At 39.8% G+C, this 18549-nt stretch overlaps 1 protein-coding gene across 8 annotated transcripts in view; it reads right to left on the bottom strand.

The window, feature by feature from the left end:
- Positions 1–18549, bottom strand: part of dlg5 (discs large MAGUK scaffold protein 5) — a 105788-nt gene that overhangs the window by 25154 nt on the left and 62085 nt on the right. For 4 of the 8 annotated variants that reach the window (XM_033012725.1, XM_033012726.1, XM_033012730.1 and 1 more), the window contains 13 exons: positions 18108–18240; positions 16620–16747; positions 16300–16475; positions 15308–15411; positions 14545–14637; positions 11212–12234; positions 9283–9460; positions 7881–8034; positions 7178–7288; positions 6403–6533; positions 6211–6312; positions 2847–3003; positions 1081–1158 (listed from right to left, as the gene is read on the bottom strand). In XM_033012725.1, the coding sequence (XP_032868616.1) occupies positions 1081–1158; positions 2847–3003; positions 6211–6312; positions 6403–6533; positions 7178–7288; positions 7881–8034; positions 9283–9460; positions 11212–12234; positions 14545–14637; positions 15308–15411; positions 16300–16475; positions 16620–16747; positions 18108–18240 (2568 nt within the window). The remainder of the gene's footprint in view (positions 1–1080; positions 1159–2846; positions 3004–6210; positions 6313–6402; positions 6534–7177; positions 7289–7880; positions 8035–9282; positions 9461–11211; positions 12235–14544; positions 14638–15307; positions 15412–16299; positions 16476–16619; positions 16748–18107; positions 18241–18549) is intronic. The other 4 variants (XM_033012728.1, XM_033012727.1, XM_033012732.1 and 1 more) reach the window with 2 other exon arrangements.

The raw sequence follows: 18549 nt of genomic DNA, 5'->3' as shown, positions 1-18549 counted from the left end.
TGTGATATGCACATCTAAATCAACATTGCATAACTAGCTAAGCATTGCAAACACTTTGCTTTTACACTAATATTGCATTCTCAAATTCCTTCTGGAGGATCAATACCTGAGCTAACTGATATTGTGCTAATTATTAACGGTGGAATCCCATTGTTACAAAATTAGAAGAAATTTGAGGGAAAAGTGGGTGGGTCTAGGACCAGAGGGCATAGCCTTAGAATAAAAGGACCTAACTTTAAAAAAGGAGATGAGGAGGTCAGAGGGTGATATATCTGTGAAATTTGTTGCAACAGAGACAGCTGTGGAGGACAAATTATAGGGCATTTTAACAGCGGAGATTGACAAATTCATTTGGGTGTCAAGAGTTATAGGGAGAATGGGGTTGAGAGGGAAAGATAGATCAGCCATGATCCATCGCGGAATAGACTTGATGGGCAAGATTGGCTTAATACTGCTCCAATTACATGAAATATATGAAAATACGTGTTTCCATTGTTGATTTCATTTTTTTATTTCCATAAACATACTGGTAGACTCCTATAATGGTGGCTTCTATAATGGTGTAACTCCTATAATGGTGGCTTCTTATCTCATACTTTGCTAACCTGACAATTCTTCCACATGTAATCACAAATAAAATCTTGCTCAAGTGCTACATGCATTGCTAACGTTAGGGGTCAGAATAATTGGGTTAAACACAGTCATAAACAATATTGTTTTAGCAGTACAACACCATTCCTAACTTGTTCTTCTCTACAATATATTTCTATTCATTTCTTATAGGACAAACCCTAATCATTGTTGCAATTGGAGAAATACTGTGATTTCTAAAGTCAGACGCCACTTGACATAACATGGCAGAAGTTACTTTTCATTTTTTGCCACTGAGATATTTAATTAGCTGCTGCCAGGCATACTAGGGTAACTCAAACACTTCTCAGCCTTGGAGAGATTAAAGCTGCCATGCAAGAGCTCCCAGACACAAAAAGCAATAATTACAAAATAGGAAGTGACACACATAAGGAAATCAAGAATTACAAACAGGAAAGCAGACAGCAAGCTAATTTTTAACAGGCCAACCTCAGACTCCGAAGTGATGAGAATCGAGGCCTAGCAGTGAGAGGAATTCTCAGAAAGGACCTATTACGGAAAAGGTATCTAAAAAGGGTCAGAATTAGACAAAAAGATTCGAAGAGAAAGTTATCAGGAAGTTTGAAAATGTCCTCTTTTAAAGTAAGGTACTAGAGTACAAAACAGTGAAAACACTTCAAAGTTAAAAACTTTTCAAAGTTTCAAAGTTGTTTAATAAAATCAATTAGTACCAACATAATTGTGAAGTTATGCTCGAAGCCTCTTTAGGAATAATAAAATTCAAAGTTTAAATACAAATGGCTATCTCTATTAACTCTGCTTTTCCGAATCAGAACTCAACTGACAATGTTACCATGGAATTGAGGCAGGAATATAAATTTAAGCTTTAAAAAATAGATGATATTTGTAACAACATTCTTAATTAGTCTGGTTTCATTTAAATTTGCATTATTTGAATTATTAGCATATTGCAACCATTACTTTACATTCTGTATCTATGCTATCAAAATGGTCATACCTATGATTCAATCATTTTCTGCAATTTAGAAATAATGTTAAGGTTCCAAATATTCTGTTAGCCTAGATTAATATATTTCAATAATAAGTAACAAACCCAATATTAACAGTGCTGTGTTTTTAACAATTTACAACGCTTACAAGTATTTTGACCCATCAGCTGCAAGTGAAGAAGATAGTTCAGTCAATGTAGAATGACTACAACCATAAAGCCACACATTTGTTCTCAAACGACATTGCTTCACTGTAGTTTGATTTTTCAATGTCACATATACTTTGTTTTCCCTGGAGCAAAGAAGGCCTGGGGTAACCTCATAAAAGTATATAAGATTGAGAGTCTTGGATAGTCAGAACTTTGCTCCCCATAGTAGATAATAAAAACAAGAGGGCATAGGTTTAAAGGTGAGGGGAAGGATTTTCTGAAAGGAAGGGAGGAAGGATATTCATCTCGTCAGATTTATGGAAAATTTGTGCTTTTCGGGCAGATCTTGTTATTTCTCTTAAATGTTATATTGTCAGCTATGAATAACTACTTTTCATTTACTTTTTTTGAAAAAATGAACATGTTATGGATTCTGATCTTTCTAAAGGCATCATGGCAAGCGGGACAATACCATTTTTAATATAATGTAAATTGTAAATATTTAAATATGCCTTAATTTGAATTATTTCTACTTTCACTTTTAAATGTTAATAAGAAATGTTTTAGGACTGGATTGCTTAATCTAAATTCCTAAATGGAGACTGACCAGTAATCACCAATTCCATTATTAATCTATTTGTTTTAATGGAATACCATCAGAAAGCTTGGCCCTCACCACGAGGCACATACCATCTCACCATTGACAGGGGTGCAGCGGTAGGATTGCTGCCATACAGTGCCAGAGACGCAGGTTTGATCCTGACAAGGGGTGATGTCTGCACGGAGTTTGCACATTCTCCCCGTGACCCTCGTGGGGTTTCTACGGGTACTTCAGTTTCCACCCACACTCCATAGACGTACAGGTTTGTAAGTTAATTGGCTTTGGTAAAATTGTAAATTGTCCATTGTGTGTAGCATAGGGTTAGTCTGCGGGTATCGCTGGTCGGTGTGGGCCAGGTGGGCTGAAGGACCTGTTTCCATGCTGTATCTCTAAACTAAACTAATATTAAGACAACTGACCAATTATAAATAATACAACAGAAGGAAAGCGACAGAACTAAAGAGATTCTATACAAATATGACATGCTGCTCATACCTGTCCTTCCTGTAATCTCCAGTTGACACAGGGCTGATGGAGATCTTAGTGAGAGAAGAAATTGAACTCTGTGATTGGCTGCTGCCGAATGAAGAAGTTTCTAGATTCATGGGTGACTGCGGAGGTGTAATCAAACTCGGACTGCTTCTCTCAGAACCTGATTGAAAACATATCAAAGTGAAAGAGGGTAATGCAGAAAAACCTCTGTAAAACTGACGCGCCCAATTGCATTTTCTTTTGAGGAGTATTTGATTTAATCTGAAACGCGTCTCCAGTATCAAGTCATTGATGGGAATTTTTGAAAAAATATCACTGCCATCAATCAGCCAGCTTGCCCAGACTGTTCATGACAGCATGTAACAAACTTCCATGAATGTTGACAGGCATCCTGTCAAATTTTACAGCTCTGCTCCAGAGAAGCTCATACAACAGAAACTGTTTCAGTATGCCAAAATCTTAATGCAGTGTAGTCCCCTAGTTTATTTCTAGTTGACAGATACAGGAGATTTGCTATACATGAATATAGCCTTCTGTTGAGATTCCTCTGCCCTCCTCTCTCACTCTTTCTCGAAACCACCCTATTTTGCATGCCCTCCGCTAATTCTGCCAGTCATACAGTGTTTCATGGAGAATAACTACCACTGCACCAATTATAGAGTGTAGGAAGGAACTGCAGGTGCTGGTTTACACCAAAGATAGACACAAAAAGCTAGAGTAACTCAGCAGGTCAGGCAGCTTCTCTGGAGAGAAGTAATAGGTGACGTTTTGGGGGGTCGTGACCCTTCTTCAGATTGAGAGTTGGAGGAAAGAGAAACGAGAGATATGGATGTTGATGTAGAGAGATATAGAACAAATGAATTAAAAATATGCAAAAAGGTAAAGACCAAGACAAATGTCCATTGTTAGCTGTGTGTGGTTAGGTGTTAACGAGTTATACAGACTATGAAACTCACCTGGACAACAGTGAAACTAATACAACGACTAGGATGGGGGAGGGACAGAGAGAGGGGGTGCAAGGGTTACCCTAGAGTGCCTTATCTTTAAACCATGACAATACCCCGTCATCATCTACCATAACACACCCGTCTTCAAAAACGAAATCTAGAAAGCACCAAACAACCAGCAAAATGCCAATTGAAATCACAGCCTGACCTGCAAACCTGCAAGTCAATGGGCGAGGTTTTCAGTGTGCTAACAGCCAACTAACCAGACAGTTACCACAGCAACATCATAATGTACATAAAAAGAAAGGGCAAGTGGAGCTTTGCATTTAATTGGAAACCAAAACGATTATAAAATACTCGCAAAATTGTCTCATTCCTTTTACATACTGGCATTTACAAACATTTACAACTTGTGGAGTTCAAATATGTGATTTAAGTGAATAAGATTTCTAAATTTACTCACTGACAGTGCATTGTTCTCCTGTCAGAGGGGCAAATTTATTCGCCACTAAAAAGCCTGACTAGTGCCTTGGTTCAGTTTTCATGCCCAGACCGAAACCAAACAAGGAACAAAATGAGTAACTAAGTGGATAGTGCTGACCTCACCCAGTAGGTCAGCTGGCAACTCAAGAGAACATGGATAGGCGACCTTTTAGGTCAGGATTTCTTCAGACTGATTGTAGTCAGGGAGGGAGGAAGAGAGAGAAAGCTAAGAGAGATAGGACAAAGTCTGGCAATGTATCAAACTTTACCCCCAGCTCCCTTCCAGCTTTCTCTCTCTCCCCCCCCCCCCCCCCCCCCCCCACTACAATCTGTCTGAAGAAGTGTCCCGACCTGAAACCTCGCTTATCCATAGAAACATAGAAAATAGGTGCAGGAATAGGCATAGGCCATTCGGCCCTTCGAGCCTGCACCGCCATTCAATATGATTATGGCTGATCATCCAACTCAGTATCCTGTACCTGCCTTCTCTCCATACCCCCTGATCCCTTTAGCCACAAGGGCCACATCTAACTCCCTCTTAAATATAGCCAATGAACTGGTCTCAACTACCTTCTGTTGCAGAGAATTCCACTCTCTGTGTAAAAAATGATTTTCTCATCTCGGTCCTAAAAGATTTCCCCCTTAACCTTAAACTGTGACCCCTTGTTCTGGACTTCCCCAACATCGGGAATAATCTTCCTGCATCTAGCATAATCTTCCTGCATCTAGGCACCATGTCCTCCAGATATGCTGCCCGACCAGCTATGTTACTCAAGCACTTTCTGTCCTTTGTGGAAAATCAGCATTTACGGTTCCTTGTCTAGAAATATATCCTCTCAAAAATAACTGTTTTTACAGTTGACAACAAAAACATACTACAAATACCTAAAATAATCTACCCACAATAGCTCAACTTTTTTATGCAGTGTGCATGAAAATTTGTCTCTTACTTCTCATAATCATAATCATACTTTATTAGCCAAGTATGTTTTGCAACATACGAGGAATTTGATTTGCCATACAGTCATACTAATAAAAAGCAGCCGATATTAATTATTCTGGTACAGATATGAATAAAACTATTAAAAATCAAATGGAATTTGGCTAACAGAATCTCAACTGGAATCCATCTCCTGGGATGCTGTAAAAATATGAGCAAGATACCAGTTATATGTGAACTATTATTAAAGTAACTTTGTTCAAGAAGGAACTGCAGATGCTGGAAAATCGAAGGTAGACAAAAATGCTGGAGAAACTCAGCGGGTGCGGCAGCATCTATGAAGCGAAGGAAATAGGCAACGTTTCGGGCCGAAACCCTTCTTCAGACTCGCACCCGCTGAGTTTCTCCAGCATTTTTGTCTACCATTAAAGTAACTTCTCAGCCGTTACGAGAGTTTACACACATTGAGAACTGCTGACATATAATTCAAGTAGCAAATAATTCAAATAGCAAATTTCCCAAGAAACAAAAAGTGGCTTATTATAAATCGTCACTGCAATATGCCGGCCCTGCTGAGTGCCCCCCACCCCCCATGGACTGTCTCCCTCGGATGGTCACGTCGCACAGACACATCTGCACTTTAGTCTGTTTGAACTGTTTTGACTATTTTACTGTTGTTTTTACAAACCATGTTCTCGGGGTATCTAAATCTAAATCTAAATGTTATTAGTTATTTAAGTTATGACATCGGATGGAAGCTGCATACCAAATCTCGTTGTGCTTATGTGCAATGACAATAAAATATATTATTATTATTATTATTATTATTATTATATTTTTCCACTACAAACCCTTCAACTGATGATGCTTACGACATGCTCAAGGTAACACATGCACCTTATTTCTAAATGCCTCCTTTCTGTGCTGTGGGGATATAGGGAAAAATGCAGGAAGAATAACAATTTGTGATCCTCTAATGAGTAGTGCAGAATATTACCTCTGTCAGAGCCTGTAGTCAATCGGGGATACCTTGTGTTGGAAGGGATTCGAATTCTTCCACTTTTACTGGGAGCAAAAGCTAGGCTGCTTGATGAACCAGCTGAAAAAACAAAAGGTACAGTGAACATTCCTTTGCAAAGAAATCAGGCAGATCTAAAACAAGATCAAAAGTGCAGAAGTGAGGAATTACCTATACGTGCACTGGCTGGCAGAGATTGTGTTCCGTGTGGTGTTATGCTTCTGGAAGACTTGGACAAATCACTTGAATGGTTGTGGTCTGGGCCGGTCAGATCCAGGCTGTGATGTGCATGATGCTGTGGGCTACACAAAACATTTTAGACTGTCATACTCAATTTAAAAAAATATATATTGAATAAAATAGTGCATTAAAGGAGAGCTCTTAAAGAAATGCAGAAATAATAATTAACAATAAATGCATTAAACTGCCCTGTTGAAATTAAACAACCATTATTCTATTTCTTCATTTATTCTATTCCTTCACAGTTCATTATATTTCTTCAAAGTTGACACAATCTGCTACTTTCAGTTCCATTGACAAGCATATCTAGTCCATAAAAAAGCTCTTGCAGGCATCCTCAATATATCACTGGCCAGGCAATCTTCCTTCAGAGCCTCCATTGTAGTGTATATTGCAAAAAACATTCAAGTAATGTCCCTTCAAAGCTGCAATTATCTACCTTCAAAAATGTACTCTTTGGATCTGCCTCCCCCATACCTCCTGGAAAAAAAGCCGCTAAAGGCACAATGACAAGAATTCAAAGATACTTAATTAGCTCTTTGTCACTGCAGGATATGAAAAGCCCTGCTTTACAGGAGAACCATTTTCAATGCTTGTTACCATGGCATCAATTTAAAGCAGTTCCATAACATACATCATGTATTTGAATTTTTCAATGTCGGGTACAGGTGTAAAAATGATGTCTTTCAGAAGGATGTAATCTTACCTAAACCCTTCAAAGGTATGCATGGATTCTGGGAAGCAAATTGCACTCTGAGGTCTATGCCGAGTCCGTGGAGAACTAGGAAAGCTTTCAGTTGGCGAATGGTTCCTTGTTCTACATTAAACCGGACAAAAACAAACCATAAACAATCGAAGGATGTTTCTGACCCAATGAACAATATCAAAATCAGAATTTTCATATGAAGGAAACTATAATTTTGTATTTAAAACAAAATTGCCTGGAACAATAACAACATGTAAGTAATTTAACAGTGACTTATAAACTAACTGAATATAATTTCATAAATGTAATAAAAAAATAAAAATAATAGAATTATATAAAAAATATAATAGAAATAATTGACTTTGTTGTTTTCACTGCAACAGATGTGCAGAAAAAACGGCATAAGCTTCTCAACAGGGTCAGAATACAATGATTAATATCGGTTTCCAGCCAATTACATCAAATCAAACTCAAATTTACAAATGATTATCTGGTTTATCACTGGTATGTGCATAGGCCTAGTAACAGGTCTCTCTGGACATATTGCAAGCATATATGTATACACATTAGGTGCAGCAAGTAGACCATGACAGCATTTTATTCATTTATATTTTTGTAAGTTGTCAAAGACCACTAGTTGGCTCAGCAGAGGAAGGGAATTTGGACTGGAATTAGCTAACCAAGTGTGTTGGTTGATTAATACCTATGTTGTGGATGTGGATAGCACATCTGACTCGCCATGGAGGGGTAGTTGGTGCTGTGGACCATGCGACTGCGCACAGTGAAGAAAGGAACATTTGGATTTCGCAGAACGGCTGTCACCGCTGGACAAGGTACAAAGCTCCTCTGTGCACTGCCTGCATTTAAAAGAGGGAAAATTAATTTAAATGGTCACACATACTAAAGGAGAACAATAATAGCCTCTCTATATCAGAAACTCCTCATCTTCTGTAACATTCTGGTATCTATCCTTCACTTAAATGCCAGCATTTCCCTGCACAAATGCCACTGTTTGCAATTCTTTCATCGAAGAGAGGTTCTGAAATTGTTGGCATGGTCACTAGCTTATTCCAGACGGTCCCTTGAGGTCATGCTACCCATTGGCTCATAAGTTCATAGTTCATAAGTGATAAGAGCAGAGTTAGGACATTTGGCCCATCGTCTACTCCGCCATTCAATCATGACCTATCTATCTGTCTGTCAACCCCATTCTCCTGCCTTCTCCCCACAACCCCAGACTCCTGCGGAAGAGCACAGTAAGTCCCCAGCAATTCTGCATGGAACCTGTCACAAAGTTATTGAGCTATTCAGCTCAGAAACAGATCCTTCCCCCAACCCAACAATGCTGATGAAGTTGCTTCACACAGCCAGTCCCACTTGCCTGCACCTGACCCATCTCTCCCCAGACCTCTGTGACCATTCACCTTATCTACGCTCCTCATAATTCCATTCATTTGAGTGGCGAGGAACTGCTACAAAGCAAGGAAAATGCATCTAATTTTCTTTCCATTTTTATTTAAAGCAACACGACCGCTTTAGTTTGGGTTTCATTTAAACAAGCCTAATGTGTTTTAAAAATCACTTAACTGAAAATAAATGTTTGCATGTTTGAACATTCAGAAAATGTTAGTTAAGCCCAGCCAGTTATCAACGATGCTACTCAACTCATCGTTTGCAGGTAGGGCTAATTCCCTCAATCTCTTCCCTCTCGATCCACATCATTAATTCCTGGAAGGTCCTTTCATCACCCAGGGCCTCACAATGTAGGAAAGGATGCTGCCTTGAGCAGCATGATAGCCTCAGGAGATCAACATGGATTCATGCTAACATCATATCATAGATATGAGTCGAGTATGGAAGCTCACACTGACTGCAAAATCCCAGGCAATAGTTCAACTGACACTTAACCAATGATTCATAGGAACAGGGTTAACTCTTATGCCTGTGTACTTGAGTCTTTTTCCAAAAAGTTAAACTACACTTTTCTAATAATGCTTCAAGAAAGAAATGCATCCGATCACCGCTTCAAAATGATAAAAGGATTGCAAATGTGTTTCTTACTAAAGCAACAAATATTTCAAGATGATGTTTTTTTGTGAACTAACCTGAACCTGAATTATATGTTGTTGATGTGTAGCCAGCACTCTGCCTGTGTGCGCGTTTCGGTGCGTAACGGTGCCATTCTTGTGGCTCCGCAGATAGACGTTCTTCACTTGAATTGTACCTGGGAACTGGGGAGCTAGATGTGCGACTCTCATACAGCAAATGAGGGTCAACACTCTCCTGTGAATATAATAAATATTTGCCTTCAAATCATTAATAGTCTTCTGTCAATCATAAAAAAATAAAGCATTTCCAAATTATTTTCTGAACATGCCTTTCATACCCTTTAAGTACCTGTAATTAGTTATTAGTTTTTAGTTTAGTTTGCAGGTACAGAAACAGGCCCTTCGCCCACAGAGTCCGCGCCGACCAGCGATCCCCGCACACCAACACTATCCTACACCCACCAGGGACAATTTAAGATAGACACAAAAATCTGGAGTAACTCAGCGGGACAGGCAACATCTCTGGAGGCAATTAACATTTATACCATGCCAATTAACCGACAAACATGTACGTCTTTGGAATGTGGGAGGAAACTGAAAATCTCGGAGTAAACCCACGCAGGTCACGGGGAGAACATACAAACTCTGTACAGACAAGCACCCGTAGTCAAGATCGAACCTGGGTCTCTGGCGCTGTCAGGCAGCAACTCTACCGCTGCGCCGACTCTTTTCTGTGTTGCATTTCAGACTGCCACATCACTTTTATGTTGCTAATAAAGAAACCTACATGTGTTGATGAATTTGCTTCTCAACAACCATGCAAGAAGAGTCTAGGGTAATTGTGCATGGAATTTCTTCCTGTTTCCCAGGCCCCTTAAGTTCCCAATACACTAGAGGTTGGGATAATGAAAATCAATTGCACTCCTTACATCATTTCCATTATAACTTCTCAATATCCTTCTCATGCAATTTTGTTTGTATATAAAGAACTGCCCATCTTGGAATATACAATAATAGAACCATTTCCAACTCTTCAGTAGACCTTGCAGTCTTGCCACAAATCCAAATGGGTGAGTCTATTTATTTATTTTTTCACTCCAGGTAAACATTTTTTTATACCCTCCAATTAGTTAGAGACACAAATTCCCCTCTCTCATAACACTAGAGAGAATCAAATTACCTAATCCAATTTGAAAGCCAAGAACTAATTATCATAATGTCGTTCATTATTTTCCACACACAAGGACAAGCCTGGGAACTGCAGACCAGTGAGCCTAACATCTGTGGGAGCCAAGTTACTGGCCAATATTCTGAGCAATAAGATATATATATACATTTGGACAGACAGGCGTAGATAGTGAAGATTAATGTAGATGGGGCGTGTTGACGGGCATGGGCAAGTTAGGCCAAACGCTGTACAACTCTATGATGCATGAAATCCGTTGCCTTCGGTCTATTTTCGCAAGGCAACTGGCAGCAGCGAGGACTGAGACCCTTCAAGTAATCAGACTTTAGAGTCAAATGCACCCCCACCCCATCAGGACAAGAGAAGTTACTGTTTTAATTGGAGATGAGTCTGTTTCACCAATTCGTGGGTGTTAACATTGACTCATCTGATGAATGTTACCAATCAACATACCGTAAGACCTAAAGAGTCTCATGTCCACTGACTGTGTTCCATCCAATTCATTTCAAAAAGTATGTCAGTCATTCTAGTTGGCATTTTTCTGTTTTTTGATGATCAGCACATTCTCTCAAAAAGTGAGGGCTAAATAGTTACAAGCAGCTGTAAATATACAGAAATGCTACTTCCGAAGCACGATCTCCATACCCCATCGCTCCCCCACCATCAAACGTCAATGTGCAATCGACTCAGATAAGCATTGAAGCGAAGATCACGTAATTATCTGTAATTGCTCCCATGTTTATAAGATTTATACCAACATAATGACACTACAATAATAATTGATGTAATTTACAAATTACCTGAGGGGACAGTCCAGAAACGGTTAAAGGAGCAAGTTTGCTGGGTCTTAAAGCAGGAGCAGATTTTGGTCGACGTCTGCTGACAGGTTGTACCTCCTCAACGCGTTGATGACCTTCCTCCTCGGAGGAAGTCCTTAATAGTAAAGCACTTCCTTCTAAGTATGTTGTTGGGTGATAATGGCCCACATTTCTATCATGGACTTCATGCTTGGTGTCCTGTTTTACTCCAAGGGCAGCAGGTGACTGAGGGGCAGCGGGACTGGTCGGAGGTGACCCACTAGTTGTTGCAGAATCTGAAGCCGAGCTGGTTTGCTGCTTGTGTTTAAATTTAAATGAATCACTCCTCTTTGGAGGTGTGGGAGGCGTTGAACCAGATTCACTCTTCGAGGACTGTGAAGAATGTGTCTGCTTTTGCATTGGGGAGAGATAATCCATCTTTGGAGGAGTCTGTGGCCTTTTGAAAGTATCTGGATCAAAGACTGGCTTCCTCTGTTTTGGCATTTTGAATATGGAGAGTTTCCCAGGTTCAGGTGAAACATCCACCATTGTTTTTGGCCAGGTGCCACCATTGTGCTTGGGACTATGCCCCTTTTCAACTTCAGTCTCTCCCACAACACAATCTGCCACTGTTGAGTCAAAGGTGAAGCACCTTTTCTCATGCTCCGCAATCCCGTAGCCTCTATCAGAAAAAATCTCTGAGCTGAGAGGATTAACTTTAAGGTCTGGATAGTTGCAGCAACTATGCTCAGCTGTCCTGTATGTATTAGGCTGCAAAGAACGGCTGGACAGCTGTTTGCGATCATAATAACAGCCATCTTTGTGATCAGCTCTATCGCTTTTGTCATCAAGAATGTTCGAATCTGTAATGAAAATGTCAGTCTGCGTTGAGCTATTGTGTTTCAAGTTTCGCGCATTAGGAACCTGTACGTCCGACTCTTGAACCCGACAGTTACCAGATTTCTCAGACTCCTTTAGTGTTTCAAGTATATTCTGCCCACTCCAAGATGAACTCTGAGGAACCACCTTCAAAGGAACGACAAAACATTAGTGCTTAATTTGAGTAATGCACCGTGTTGCTCAACCAAGACCTGTTTTAAGTATCTATTTACCTATCTTCAGAAAAATTATGAAAACTGGTGCTATGAATCCAATTTCTACCAAATTTAACCAAGATATTTGTACATGTAAAACATTAGTTTAGTGAGGATGCAGATACCTACTTTTCTTAATTTTTGGTACAAACCCCAATCCCATCCACCTTCAAAATCCAACATCACTGCTGTGGGCATATTGGTGTTAGCACAATTTACAATAGATAGACAATAGACAATAGGTGCAGGAATAGGCCATTCGGCCCTTCGAGCCAGCACCACCATTCAGTCATGTGATCATTGGGTGACCATCCACAATCCATAAACCAATGCGACCTGCTATAACTGGTGAATAACATTTAAAAATGTTGACACAAGAAACTGCCAAGTGCTGGAAGATCTCAGCGGGTCAGGCAGCATTTGTGCAAATAAAGGGCAGTCAATATTTTGTGTCAGGGCCCTTCCTCAGACTAAACAACATTCTAAAATTAGGTTGACATTAGGTAAAAGGCTGGAGTGACTCTTGGGTCAGACAGCATCTCTGGAGAAGACAGATAGGTGACATTTCGGGGCGAGACCCTTCTTTAGACTGTCAGGGGAAAGATAAATAAGAGATATAGATGGAGATATAGAGAGAAAGAGAACAAATGAATGAAAGATATGTAAACAAGTAACAATGATAAAGTAAGAAGGCCATTGTTAGCTGTGGCAAAGGTGAAAACGAGTTATAGAGAATGAAGCTCAACAAGATGGCTAGGTCTTAAAATTAGGCAATGGATTGTAGATAAGCTGGAAAAGAGATATAACGGTATTAAAAAAATAATTTATTTGAAAAGGGTTCAGATTTAAAAAATGATTCTGTAGGAATGCCAAGAGATCCACTTTTCAGACATCTCGCTTTGACTTGCAATATCTCCCCAAGGCAGTTTGAAAGGTTTTAAAACTGGAATCACAGAGAATTAAGTTAATTACTTTAACGGGCTCCAAACGAAGAACTGAACAGCTGGGGCACCCAAAGTAGCCTTCACACAAATACATAGTATATTTGCAATTGACTTGCGGGAATTCTAGATAATCTTTCATTATTCTACATTAAACAATTACAAGCTGGAGCAAAGGCAGAAACAGTGGTGAGGGAGTACACTTCAGTCACAATATATAAACAATTCAACAAAGATGCAATGTTACAGAATTTCTTATAATTTAATGAAAAAGTCACCAATGGACATTATTCTACTTTCATGCAATCATTCTATGCCTGTGCGTGGCTACAAGGACATCAACTATCCAGAACATTATGCTGTCAGTGAAGCGCATGAGAGAATGGGCCTTGCATCTTATGCCTGGAAATCTTCCACAACCTGCCCGGTTGAACAGCAATGTCCTCTTGTCAACAGGACACTACTAACTCCTGAGAAATCCTAGCCCATATCAGCTCAAAATAGAAGAGAAGAATTGGATGGGATGGCACCAAGAACCTATATAATGGGAGATCATTGACGACCAACATCACCAGTAGTTCCCCACCTCCCATCCCATCAAGCATCTCCTGCCGATGAAACGATATTCCAAATCGTAAGGGTTTGCCTAAAATTATATTATGTCACTCAACAATGCGTTCTATATATTACAATGAAAAATCTGCCAAGGATCGATTTATCATTTTCTCAAATTCCCCACATATTCTCTAAACTAAACCTAACTAAACTAACAGTATTTGCAGATTTACCCTCCCAGGAAGTTACATTATAAACAGATATGCATGTTCCCTCTTCCACTTACATGATGCTGTAGGACCATCCTCTTGTGTCTTTGGGTGCTTGAGTCCGCACAGTCTCAAAGGCCAATGCTGGCCTATTGCTTTAACAATGGCCCATCGCTTTAAAGAATACACGGGAACACTAGAGTATCTTAGCTGGAGTGCAGGGGGAAGGATACTCACCATTTTTTAATAAAGATGATGAATATGATCACAGGGAGTTGACCTCACTGGGAGAATGAGAACAGCCTGGAGGAGATAGGGGCAGGAATGAAGAAGAAGACTGCAGGAATCAAGTGTAAAATAGGGACAAATAGAGGTAGGAGAATGAAGGGGATAGGAAGGGGAGAGATAGATAGGAAACCTATGCAATGCAAGACCGTTTTTAAGGAGAAACTTTCAAAGAAAACAACTATTTCAAAGTGCTTTTTGGACCAGTCTGATATATTTTTGTGGAACTGAACCATTTTGTGTGAACCATACCTTCATTAGTGAAAGACTGACAGAATCCCTGCAGTTTCGTAACAAAGCTTCACATTCTGTCAGTGACTTGTTTTCTAGTGCAATACCATTTATCTGTGAAAGAGAAAATCTAGTTTATGAAAACAGCAACTATTACGTACAAAAGACAACCTTTGCACAGTATCCAAAATCTCACTTGGTACACTAAAATATTGAGAATTTAATTACTGCATTGTACACGATGGTGATCTTATGTACATCAGACCCATCTTTACCTTTAATTGGTTGAATTTCCTCAAGATGAGAGTACCTTTCCAAAGACTTTTCCATAATTTTTACATACTTAAATGCTGCAATCCCCAAAAGGCCTTACAACTATACAGCTCTAACACTGATCTTAACATTATCAATTTACTGTCTGCCTCTATTCTGACCTAATGTTTTCAGAACATAAATGATATCCAAACACATGGGCCATGGGCAAATAGGATAGCATCTTGTGTGGCATGGACAAGTTGGGCCAAAGGGCCAGTTTGCATGCTGTACAACTCTAAGAATCTGTGCAGGTACTGGTGGCTTAAGCAGCCAAATGGCCTAATTCTGCCCCCAAACAATTGCTCAATGTGTCAACCTGCCTTACCCTAATTTAGAGGTACGTCTAACCTTCATAGCAGCGTTACTGAGATTGGAAATTGTGTGAAATAAGTGAAGTGAACATGCCCCTACTTCTGCCATAGTGCACTGCAGTTCTGACATTCAAAGTTTGTAAATTCAGATTACTGACTGTAATGAGTCTGTCTCCCACTGTTAGCGATCCTTCTCGAGCAGCAGAGCTGCCAGGGGAAACGGTAGCTACATATACTCCTGTCTCCAAACTGATTCCAATGTCTGCAAAGAAAAATACATATGATTAGCATGGGCTGGTTAAACATCTTTCATTCAAACATCAAAATAAACTTTTACACATTAAACATGACAACATGCTGTTACGTTTCACTTATTAAGGCAGCTAAGTGCTTATATATTTCAAACATCTCAAGCTTTAGCTTTTGAGGGCCAGTCGGTAGATTTATATGGTACCTTTTAGAGCTCAGAAAATATGACAATGTTCCCTTCAATTCCTTAATTGGAATTACATTCCTACACATGTTCTAGGCAAGGTTACAGGTACACTGACCAGAAATATCCAGCACTCAAAAGAGCCCTTCCCAAATTGCCAAGTAATACTTCAAATGGAAGAAAGCAGCAGCATGAAACAAAGTGTGAATAAGAGTCATCAGGGATTCAAAAATCAGACAATTGCAGAAAAGGAGCACTGCCTACAAGTCTAGTAGTCTTTCTTAACTAGGGGCAGCACAGTGACAGAGGTAGAGTTGCTGCCTTACAGCACCAGAGACCCGGGTTTGATCCTGACTGCGGGTGCTTATCTGTATGGAGTTTGTATGTTCTTCCTGTGACCAGCATGGGTTTTCTCTGAGATCTTCGGTTTCTTCCCGCACTCCAAAGACGTACAGGTTTTGTAGGTTAATTTGCTTGGTGCAAATGTAGATTGCCCCCGGTGTGCGTAGGATAAGTGTTAATGTGCGGAGATCGCTGGTCGGCATGGACTCGGAGGGCCGAAGGGCCTATTTCCGAGCTGTATCTCTAAACTAAACTAGTATTAAAAAAAATAATTTCATCGGCTTTATTTATTATGAACGTGAACACGTGTTGTGGTGTCAAATCTGCATTTCCTAAAGGACAAAACTGCTTTGGACACAGGAAAAGTTAAATTACCTTTGTGACCCACAAGGCTGATATGAACTGGAGTGATAGCTCTACCTCCCAAGGACTTTCTTCTTCGAACAAGCACATTAATGACCCCTCCACCATTCAGTACTGCTTTAATTACATGTTTTCTGTCTTTGTTGGTAAGATCTACATCATTTATTCTGAGCAAGCAATCATTCACCCTAAAACAGAAATAAAAATATATACTTAACAAAGTCATAAAAGTATATTACACCACTTTCCGTCATGAAAAAAGAAATAACATTTTTACTCAAAATTGTATTTTATTTGTGAAGGAATTGATCGAAAAAATTAGCTGGCTGTACCTTAACCTTCCATCTGCAATACTTCCTTTATCAACCTTAATAACAAATATGCCAGAGTCTCCAGGTAGATAAGGTTCATCAGCTCCTCCTGCTACATCGAAGCCCAGTGCGTTCAAATCCATGTCATCCTACGTTAGAAAAAAAAGTATTCCGCACATTGATATTTTTACAGCAGTATACATTTTAGGGCAAAAAGACTCATCATGGCACACAAAACATCCCTTATTTGTAATGTAGTGCACATCCCAGAAACCTAATGGTGCAACTGGTAGAGCTGCTGTCTCATGGTGCCAGAGAAGCGGGTACGATTACGACCGAGTGCTGTCTGTGTGGAGTTTGCACGTTCTCCATGACATCCTGGCGCTCCAGTTTCCTCCCAGATCACAAAGACTTACGGGTTTGTACGTTAATCGGCTTCTACAAAATCACCCCTAATTTGTAGGGAGTGGATGAGAAAGTGGAATAACGTAGAACTAGTATGAATGGGCGATCGATGATCAGCACAGAGTCGGTGGGCCGAAGGGTCTGCTTCCTTGCTGTATTGCTAAACCAAACCAAACCAGATGCATAAACACTGAGTTTGGAAGAGATATGGGGCAAGTGGCTAATGATCAATTTCCACAATTATTCTGCAAGGAATGTAAAGAGTAAGATGAAAGAGGGAGTTAGATGTGGCCCTTGTGGCTAAAGGGATCAGGGGGTATGGAGAGAAGGCAGGTACAGGATACTGAGTTGGATGATCAGCCATGATCATATTGAATGGCGGTGCAGGCTCGAAGGGCCGAATGGCCTACTCCTGCACCTATTTTCTATGTATCTATATAAACAACCTCCTCTTGTCTGAATTAGTGGAGCTCCAATGACATCTGCTCAGAAGGACACCATTCTGCTCAAAGCAACTTGCTTGATTAGTAGTGCCCTATGCATCACTCTACATATTCACTGCCTTCACCACTGGCTCACTGTAGCTTTAGTGTCAGCAGACTGCATTTCAGTTATCTGTCTCAGCCTGTGATTCACTAGTGTTCAACATGAGGGACACATTGACAAAAAGCCTTTGAAGCAAAAGTCAAATTAATTAAATTAACACCTTACTTACTATTCCCTAATGATGTAATTTTACAGAGCAACCCTTAACAAAAGCAGAGCTTATGTAAAATAAAAATACTTCTGCACAGAAAAACAGGAAAACATATAAAATTGAAAAAGCATCAATGCAAGAAAATTTTAAGTGACATTAATTCTGTTACACAATACTTATAGTGAGGTGCACAACATTATGGCGTATCAATAAGAATTTTACACACATGCACATCCTTCCTCCCTGCCTGCCTATCTCCTCTCTTCCCACCCTCCCTATGACAATGTCCTTAAACACTTTCAGGGGTATTCTCTCCCCTCTCTGGCCGTACTTGCCGAGGCTCTCAGCCACGCTACATCTGCACACCTGGCCCTGCAAAATAATTTTTCTGAAGTTTAGAAACGTACCCTATCTTTTGGAAATTCGACCACTTCGGTCTCCCATTCGAGGGAATCCGTGTCAATAGCTGAATCGTGGGAGTTGTGAGCCATCAGTTGTCGAATCCGTGCCTCTTTCTCCAACTGGGTTTCCATCTTTTCCCTTGAACGAGCGAGAAAAATTAGAAAATCTACTTTAAGATTCAGATTAATTTTGTATCAAATTAAATCCAATAAATTAGCTCCCCTCATCACTCAAATACCTGCCACTGACCTCAGACTGGCCAAAAACATGCAATTTCTGTTTGTGTGCTTCTATGTTTATGGATTGCAGGATTCTTCATTTGAAGTATGTGAAATTATTATAATTTCTCCCACTTAGAACTGGCCAAAACAGTACTTAAAAAAATATTGCTTGGCAATGTATAAATTACATGGCAAGAACGGTTAGGGTTCAGTAATATTAATGACA

Source organism: Amblyraja radiata, chromosome 37 (genome assembly GCF_010909765.2).
Source record: "Amblyraja radiata isolate CabotCenter1 chromosome 37, sAmbRad1.1.pri, whole genome shotgun sequence".
In the NCBI taxonomy this organism is placed as follows: domain Eukaryota; kingdom Metazoa; phylum Chordata; class Chondrichthyes; order Rajiformes; family Rajidae; genus Amblyraja; species Amblyraja radiata.
Note: the sequence above shows the minus strand (reverse complement) of the source record. Positions and strands in the feature narration are given on the sequence as shown.